This window comes from Berghia stephanieae, chromosome 6 (assembly GCF_034508935.2).
Source record: "Berghia stephanieae isolate SIO BIC M18660-M18661 chromosome 6, UCSD_Bste_1.3, whole genome shotgun sequence".
Lineage (NCBI taxonomy): Eukaryota > Metazoa > Mollusca > Gastropoda > Nudibranchia > Aeolidiidae > Berghia > Berghia stephanieae.
In genome coordinates, this window is record NC_088365.1 from 36,688,874 (window position 1) to 36,698,873 (window position 10,000).

Below are 10,000 nucleotides of genomic sequence, written 5' to 3' on the forward strand. Positions count from 1 at the left end.
GTGTTCGTGGATAGCTCACACGGTAGAGCCACACTCTCACCTGCCAGGCGGAGTTGTCGTACCAATAAGGTCGCAGGTTCAAACCCACCACCGCCGCGAAAAATTTTATTCTCTATTGTCTTCTGGCAAATTTTCTATTCACTTCATATCTTGTGTTACCAACATAAGTGGCCTGCTCCACTCACTTTTCTGAATTAAAATTCACCCATACCGGAGCATACTCAATGTCTCAATCGTTTCTATGTTATATGTTTGTGTTGAGAATATTGGCTAAGCTTAACTGCTGGTCAAAATTATTCGCGATGGTGGTACGAACGAATCGGCGGTCTCAAGAAGTGGGTGAGAGAGGATCTAGTAATGACTTTGAGTTTGAAACGAATATTTTGTGTCGTGGAAGCTCACACGTAGAGCCACACTCTCAACCTGCCAGGCGAGTTGTCGTACCAATAAGGTCGCAGGTTCAAACCCCACCACCGCCGCGAAAAATTTTTTTCTCTATTGTCTTCTGGCACTTTTCTATTCACTTCATATCTTGTTGTTACCAACATAAGTGCCTCTCCACTCACTTTTCTGAATTAAAATTCACCCATTACACCGAGCATATCAATGTCTCAATCGTTTCTATGTTATATGTTTGTGTTGAGAATATTGGCTTAAGCTTAACTGCTGGTCAAAATTATTCGCGATGGTGTGTACGACGAATCGGCGGGCTCAAGAAGTGGGTGAGAGAGGATCTAGTAAGACTTTGAGTTTGAAACGAATATTTTTGGTTCGTGGATAGCTCACACGGTAAGCCACACTCCACCTGCCAGGCGGAGTTGTCGTACCAATAAGGTCGCAGGTTCAAACCCCACCACGCCGCGAAAAATTTTTATTCTCTTGTCTTCTGGCACTTTTCTATTCACTTCATATCTTGTTTGTTACCAAATAAGTGCCTGCTCCACTCACTTTTCTGAATTAAAATTCACCCATACACCGAGCATACTCAATGTCTCAATCGTTTCTATGTTATATGTTTGTGTTGAGAATATTGGCTAAGCTTAACTGCTGGTCAAATTATCGCGATGGTGGTGTACGAACGAATCGCGTCTCAAGAATGGGTGAGAGAGGATCTGTAATGACTTTGGTTTGAAACGAATATTTGTGTTCGTGGATAGCTCACACGTAGAGCCAACACTCTCACCTGCAGGCGGAGTTGTCGTACAATAAGGTCGCAGGTTCAAACCCACCACCGCCGCGAAAATTTTTTCTCTATTGTCTTCTGCACTTTTCTATTTACTTCATATCTTGTTGTTACCAACATAAGTGCCTGCTCCACTCACTTTTCTGAATTAAAAATTCACCCCATACACCGGAGCATACTCAATGTCTCAATCGTTTCTAATGTTAATGTTTGTGTTGAGAATATTGGCTTAAGCTTAACTGCTGGTCAAATTATTCGCGATGGTGGTGTACGAACGAATCGGCCGGTCTCAAGAAGTGGGTGAGAGAGGGATCTAGTAATGACTTGAGTTTGAACGAATATTTTGTGTTCGTGGATAGCTCACACGGTAGAGCCACACTCTCACCTGCCAGGCGGAGTTGTCGTACCAATAAGGTCGCAGGTTCAAACCCCACCACCGCCGCGAAAAATTTTTATTCTCTATTGTCTTCTGGCACTTTTCTATTCACTTCATATCTTGCAGAGTCGCACCTACGCTTCATGAATACTAGTCTGGCAGCGCTGTTTTGGACAATCTGAAGACGTTTCAGATTGTATTGCGAAACGCCAAACAACAGAGCATTGCAATAATCCAATTTCGATAGTACGAGGGACACAACCAGGTGTTTGGTCACATCTTCAGATATGAACCGTCTAATGGAAGCAATCTTTTTTAGTTGAAAAAAGAGAGATCTAACCAAATTATTAACCTGATGCTCCATCGACAGTCCAGAGTCTAAGAATGTGCCAAGGTTTTTCACTTTGTCAACAATTTGAATAGAGGCATCCCCCAACTTCAAATCTGTTTCACTTTTCCACTTCCTGTTCCCCACATATAGCACCTCCGTCTTATCATCATTCAGTTTCAGTCTGTTCTCATTCATCCATTTCTTAACACTTTGGATACAATTTTTACTATTGGCTGATACTTCTTGTAAATTTCTCGTATTGGAAACGCAGTACAATTGCGTATCATCAGCGTATTGATGGTAAGACAGACCAAAACTTCTGATGATTTTAGACAGAGGGCCAACGTACAAAACAAAAAGAACGGGTCCAAGTACTGAACCCTGGGGAACCCCACAATCAAGAAAGATTTCCTCCGATCTATATTCATCCACCGTAATAATCTGTTTACGATTAAACAAATATGACCTAAACCAATCAAGCGCTGCACCAGACACGCCATAAGTAATTTCAAGACGTTTGAGAAGAAGATTGTGATCAATAGTATCAAAAGCAGACGATAGGTCAAGCAAATTCAGCAAAGAACATGAACCATTGTCTATAACAGAGAGGAGATCATTAACAACCCTAACAAGTGCGGTTTCCGTCGAATGATGTTGCCTATAAGCAGACTGAAATTTTTCTTCAAGACAATTATTTTTAAGATGAGACAGTAATTGTTTCAAAACAAGCTTTTCTAAGATCTTAGAGAGAAAAGGAAGATTAGAGACAGGGCGATAGTTTTTTAAGTTCTCTTTATCGAGATCAGGTTTTTTCAAAAGGGGTTTGACATGAGCAACTTTGTAAATGTCTGGTACAGCACCTGACTGCAACGAATTATTAACAATACATGTAAATGGTGTTAAAATTACATCAATGCATTTTTTAAAATGGCAGTATTTAAGGGGTCTAAATCACAACTTTTAGTTGGAGACGACATAATGCAATCACATAAGTCAGCTTCAGTAATCTTTGAAAAATGTGTTAATGAATCACCATGAAACGTGTCAAATGTTGTATGGATCGATTCAGACGAGAGTTCTTTCCTGATGGTATCCGTTTTTTCTTTAAAATATTGACCAAAGCGAGTTGGTAGATCTGCACGATCGATTAAAGATGGGAGAGCTGGTTGCGTCTGTTGTCCCAGCAGTTCCTTGGTCAAGGCAAAGCATTTCGAACGTCCCACGTTTTTGAGGCTTTCTTCATAGAATTTCTTTTTGGCCCTGAAATTGACGGCTTTTGCATCATTTCTAGCCGCGATGTATCGCTTCTTATCGACAGCATGATGATGATGATGACGATGATGATGATGATGATGATGATGATGATGATGATGATGATGATGATGATGATGATGATGATGATGATGATTATAAGATTTTAGAAAGTTACATTACGTATGGATTTTCTTGAAGAAAATATTGTTTTAATATCTAAAATTATGGGGAAAATGGGTTGAAATATAAAAGTATCCATTACAACTGAATGTAACTGAAATCATTAAAAAAAATATAATGATCAAATAATTTATATTGTATTGCTCAACTCCATTGATAATAATTTTGTGTGGCACTATAGTTTATAGCCCCTTTAGTAGCCTGAAAATTGGTATTTTGAACTGAGCTCCTAACTTCTTCCTTGCGCTTCAGAACTCGCAAGAGCCTGGACTTCCACACGAAATTCCATCTGGTCGAGGTGATCAAGATTTGGAGTTGGACTTGGAGTTGGAGTTTGATTTGGAACCAGAACAGGATTTGGAGTTGGACTTGGAGTTGGAGTTTGATTTGGAACCAGAACAAGATTTGGAGTTGGATTTTGGAGTTGGAGTTTGATTTGGAACCATAACAGGATTTGGAGTTGGACTTGACGAGATACCGACAGTGGTTCTTAACGAGATACCGACTGTTGAAAATATAGATGAATGAAGAATTTATTGTATTACTTCCCTTTGTTTACGAAATTATAATTTGCCTTTATTCTGAACTGTTTGGACTGCAATGTTGTTGACTTTTGGCTTTTGATTTTGATAAAAAAAAAAGAAGTGAAGAGGAACACTGAACACATGAGGCATTTCGGTGTTATTTTATCTTATCTTATTGACTTTTGACTTGATTATTAGACAAATATTACACCGACAGTGGAACTTGACAAGAAACCGACAGTGAGACTTGATGAGATACCGACAGTGGTTCTTGACGAGATACCGACAGTGGTTCTTGACGAGATACAGACAGTGGTTCTTGACGAGATACAGACAGTGGTTCTTGACGAGATACCGACTATGGAGCTTGACGAGATACCGACAGTGGGGTTCGAACTGGGTTTTCTAGGAAAAGGTGAAATGCCTCATCCATGCATCCATGTCACACCCAGCATTTTCACGTTTAAACGCAAATATTAATTTGTGCCAAACTTGTATTTTTTTTTCTGACAGGCTGACTTTTTATAAGACAGATCATTGCTTTTTCAGTTAATTTTTTTAACTTGCTTAATATCGAATGGAATTTTAAGTAATGTTGCTAGGTACTTACAGTGGTCCCATGAACAATACCCTGTGGCCCGATGTAGCAGTAACTCCCTGCCGTCATCTGTCCGTACATCGTGGCACCCATAGCAAACATTTTGTCGTAGTTTTCTCTGCTTGAATAGTTAGGAATCACCTACATGCGTGTGGAATATCATTAAAACGTTTTTAGAAAAGCAACAAAGTATTGATAACAAGATACATCAAAATGCATAGAAAAAGAGTCGTGACCTCACACTGTTATGTGAAAGCTGCTTAGAGAACTAAAACCCAAGTACACCAGACTAATTGTTTTATCAATTGAGACTTGAGTTGTGGAAATTGATTTGATCTTTTAAAAGTATGCACATTTGCATAGCGCATTTTCAAAGTTTTGTTGTGCTCAATGAGCTCCTCTATGCTTTATTTATCCCCCCCCCCCTCCCCCACCACCCACAAGCAGGCTGTATGGTACAAACTATTTCTTTCATAATATAGTACACGTCGCATGTGGTCGTCTTATTTTGTACATGCATTTATACAGTATTCATCACTACAGATATTCATTCAACCTGATTCCAAATGGACCTAATTCCCCCTACTATATTGATTGGTTTGTTTAGCAACTTATCCTAGGACTCTTGGTCATCGAGGCTCAAAATCGTTTGATTTTGTCACAAAACAAGAGACGGCGCAACTGAGCCATCGACGAAGACAATGGAATGGGATGCTGAGGTTTATCAATTATCAATGATGATGATGATGATGATGATGATGATGATGATGATGATGATGGTGGTGGTGGTGGTGATGATGATGATGATGATGATGATGATGATGATGATGATGATGATGATGGTGATGATGGTGATGATGATGATGAAAATGAATTCATTCGAATGGGAGAAATCATATCCCTTACAAAAAAAATGAACCAAAGAAAACGTAATAAAACAAACAACAAAGACATCGTTTTGCCATATTATAAGCTATAAACAGTGAATGTGCACACTAACCATTCCGTTGGTTATGACTACTCGGGGTGCCTTTGGAGAACTGGGGTAGAGACCCATAGGGTGGCCAGAGTACATGACGAGTGTCTGGTCATCGGTCATCTCCGATAGGTATTTCATGGCCAATAAGAACTGATACAGGGTGGTAGGAAATAAATGGAATTCTGATAAGTTTGACGATGATAATGACAAAGATGATGATGATGATGATGATGATGATGATGATGATGATGATGATGATGATGATGTGATTGCGCCAAAAACGTGTTGACGGATTTACAAAGAGGTTTACATTGTTATCAGACTGTTAAAAAATGTTTGACACACTTGTCAAACATGCGTGACCTCTCGATTTTATCTGACGACAATGACGTTAGTGAATGGAAAAAGAGATAGGTCATTCAGTATTTCTACAACGAACAAATTGTAAAGGTTAGGTGCCCCAAACGTAAACAATAACAAGTTGCTTGTGATTTTCGTTAGGGGCCGGAAAAATTTACGCACAATATAGGTCTCCCAATTTTGTAGTTTGAGTTGTAGGCAATACACTTTCAGTATTGAAAATATGTTTACATAAAATCTAACAGTTGCAGAAATAATAATATAAGACTAAATTATTCTGAAAATCAGGCTCCGAATAATTCTCGTTTTGTTCACACCAGCGCAATAATTTGCTCTGGTCTAAAAATAGATAGACTGTAACTTTTGATAAATTTTACCTTTTGTTCCATAAAATATCCATATCTAGACATTATTTGATGCATGATCGAGTATTTATGAATATGTGTTTCTTTTGCCACCTAACAGCCAAATTTTAAAGGTTATTTTTTTCTATAATTTACATTGGAACGTGAGCTGTCAAGACAGGAACATGTGGTCTGCCACGTGCTTCTAGACCCTGTTTACGTTTGGGGCACCTAACTTTACTGCTCTATAGCGCACTGCTTAATTAATCAGCAGACAAGAAGCGTGTATTGATAACCCGATCTTCCTATTCATCAAACGAAAAGAGCCACTTCCGGTATGACATAGTAATAACAGCTGATCGATCTACGGAAAATTCCTCTTCGGTAGCTGCTATCTAGTCAAATTTATGGACGTTGCAAGCTATCTCCATGGCAACGACTTGGAATTTTAAAATAGATCTAATCTAGTCCCGATCAATTACACCTAAAAATCAAAAACAAAATCTTGAAAATGAGTAAAATAGCAATTGGTTTTTAAAACATAGACAGTGATTCTCTCTCTCTCTCTCTCTCTCTCTCTCTCTCTCTCTCTCTCTCTCTCTCTCTCTCTCTCTCTCTCTCTCTCTTGTGCGTCATGTGCTGTAATATGGAGACAATATGTAATCAAGCATAGAGCAAAATAAAATCGGAATGTTAAAATATATTTGTTAAGGTAGGATATGATAGAGAATCATGGACCAACCTGTGCCCAGTTGCAGAAGACTTGACCGTTCCCTCCATATGTGACGAGTTCGTGGGGAAATTGTGCTACGCTAGGGTCAAGGTTATTCATTATCATGTGCATAATAGCTGCTGCTTCTATGCATCTGGCTGGGTATTCATTCAAGGGATAAGCTCTTGGGAGAAACAATAGACATTTCGAAAAAGGTTCATTGTTTTCTTTGCTTACATGTTTTTGCGTCTTTTAAAAAATTTTGTTTGCTTGTTTGTTTGTTTGATTTTAGAGGTCTATTGACTCAATTCCCTTGTATTACTTTGATAATAACAAATGAGCAGAGAAGTGCCAACGGACACTAGAGAATACAAACTGCGCGACGATATTACTTTGGAAAGTCTCCAAAGACAATCAGGTAACATTGACTATCCCGCTCTAAATGAAGAATGAATGTTTATAATGCATACTCCCAGTTAACGCCAAACCCTGAGTGCTTTACATACTTAAAATAAAAATACACAACGGTAGACTGAAAAGTCTTTACGCGGCTCTTGTATTTTCAAACCATGATAGATAAGAAATTGACAAAGGTATCAAGACAAAGCTCAGTTTATGTTCTTTCCACTTAACATTTCACATTTCAGCATAGTCACTGTTCCCATCCACACAGGGGCGCACCAATTATTGCATCGCGTCGAAGAGGAATTCACGTGGTGAACTTCGACACCATCGAGTCACCTCCACCTTCCTCGTCAGTGACCAGCTTCTCCAATATGAGCCGAATCCGAAGTACCTGGGAGTTACGCTGGACCGCAGACTTACCTATCGGGTCCATCTCGAATGAGATACCTGGAAGATAGAGTAACGCAACAGTCTTCCGAGGAAGTTGGTGGGACCAACTTGGGGTGCAAATCAAGCTCATCTGAGGACTTCCGTCATGGCACTATTCAACCGCGGAGAATTACGCTCCAGAAGCAAGGTCGATGTAAAACTGCAAGTCCATACATATAGTGTCGGGAACGCTGGCAACAACGCCGAGAGAATGTGGGCCGGTAATGGCAGCAATCCCCCCCCTCCCCCCACCACCACCACCAATGTCCAGCTGGAGACGATTATAAACAAGTGGCTTAATAAGATCAAAAAGAAAGGGAATGGGGATACCCCTCTCCCCTCAAGTACATAATGGACGATGCCCCTTTTCAAGCCGAAATAAGTCCATACAACCTTTGTGCGTAGCTTCCATGACTTCGGACAGAGCTGCATATACGAGATGGAAGTCGGTTTGGACGAATTCAATCCCTCGAGAGGGCGGGATATCGACTCCTCGGAACTGGAAGAGAAGATGCCAGGTTTTCCCACCAGCAATAGGAGACACTGGGTGGCAGCGAATCGCCTTCGGTCGAGAACCTCCCTCACGGCACACTCCCTTCATCAGTGGGGACTTGCCACCTGTCCAATATGTACCCGTTGTGGTCGAGTCAGAAAACGCAGAGCATTTAGGTGAACTTTGCGTTGTGACGAAGCTCCCGGGTGGGTTCGGGACCGTATAGGGAGTTTTCGGCTTGGATAGATCATAACAATAGTATGACACCTCCGCCTGCACTTCACCATCACTGCCAAATATTGCCACCTTGAAGGGTCTCTTAAGTAAAAAGAAATGGAAAAGTCACTTGGTGTTAAATTGGAACTGTAAGGGGGTGTTCTACGACTTCAATTAAACTTCGTTCAATGTGATCCTGAGTTTATGTGAGCATTCTTGGTATCCAACGGGCGCATACGTTTTTGTAACCTAGGATGTCTCGAAGAATATATCCAAGTCTTCCCTATAAAATTCCAAACCTTTGTGAAATGTGTCTGTTTTATCCGACGATTAGGGAGAGAGAGAGAGAGAGAGAGAGAGAGAGAGAGAGAGAGAGAGAGAGAGAGAGAGAGAGAACCTCCGAATTTGATGCCCATCTAGGTTAAGAGCGAAGGTGGAGTCTCTGGAGAGTCATTAAAAATAGAAGATGGCAATGGTTGGGGCATGTCTGTCATAGACCTGACGAAACTCTGACAAGGAATGCTTTGTGGTGGACACCCCAAGGAAAGAGGAAGCGAGGCCGCCCAAAGAGACCCAAAGACGTACCATAGAGAGGGACCTAAATTAGAGAGGTCTATCCCTCGAGGTGGCTTTAAGAATAGCAACCGACAGGACCAGGTGGAGATCCCTTGCATCGCCTCAAGTGCCAGCAGGCCTGGATAGGTTTGAATGAGTGAGTGAATAGGTTAGGACGAGGAAAATGCAATAACACTCGTCATGTGTATTGAGATATTTCACATGAAATAACAGATTGTGGATAGTCTGTGTTGATCACAAGTGTAGGGTAGGGGTTGGACTTTAATATAGCCTTTAAAAATAATTTTACCTCACATGACGCATTGCACGGTTAAAGTTGGACACCCTCGAAATGTGATTTTTACTTTGTATTTAAATTGTGTAACACTGTAAGAAGAACAAATACTATTCTAGGCTAGATCCCTACCAGTCATTGGAAACTTTCGATATCGTACTTTTTAAACGAATTCGGTATAAGCGGCAGACTTTCTAAATCAGTAGAGGATTTTTAATTCAACTTGACAATAATTAACCTAAGGTCCTGTTCTTGTTGCTTGTCAATTTTCGAAATATTCTAATTTCTTATGTCTATATATAGGTAAGTGTGCGTGCATGCGCGCGCGTGTGCGTGTGTTTGTATCTGTGAGTGTGTGTGAATTTCTATCAAGGGCATATAATTTGTTCAGGAGGGATATGTAACATACCTCATTTCAATATTTGGGCGAAATCGGTACATGTAGATGTGTCCATATGTCCTGAGTTCTATGGCAAACTCTGGGGCAAGGACCTCATGATGCTCACTTGGGAAGTAGCGTAGAGAATTCTCTACTGCAGCCTTGGGGCAATAAGGTTTCAAGAATTCAAACTTTAGATATGCATTCTTTTCTTGTCATTAAAACAAAATAAAACATTCATATAACCGAAGAAAATAAGCCTGGCGACAGAAATTGAGCTTGCTAAGGTCAATGATAGATGCGTTGTGTCCTATGATAAGACACTCTTTCAAGCAATACAGACCTCCATCGACCCAGGAATGAATGAGTATGGAGTCTTAACACTAA

At 40.3% G+C, this 10,000-nt stretch overlaps 1 protein-coding gene across 3 annotated transcripts in view; it reads right to left on the reverse strand.

Annotated features, from left to right (window-relative positions):
- The window catches only part of LOC144974974 (urocanate hydratase-like), a 47,700-nt gene that overhangs the window by 25,498 nt on the left and 12,202 nt on the right, over nucleotides 1-10,000 (reverse strand). For all 3 annotated transcript variants that reach the window (XM_078918549.1, XM_078918550.1, XM_078918551.1), the window contains exons 3-6: nucleotides 9,644-9,774; nucleotides 6,872-7,025; nucleotides 5,447-5,575; nucleotides 4,459-4,587 (exon numbers count right to left, since the gene is read on the reverse strand). In XM_078918549.1, coding sequence (XP_078774675.1) covers nucleotides 4,459-4,587; nucleotides 5,447-5,575; nucleotides 6,872-7,025; nucleotides 9,644-9,774 — 543 coding nt within the window. The remainder of the gene's footprint in view (nucleotides 1-4,458; nucleotides 4,588-5,446; nucleotides 5,576-6,871; nucleotides 7,026-9,643; nucleotides 9,775-10,000) is intronic.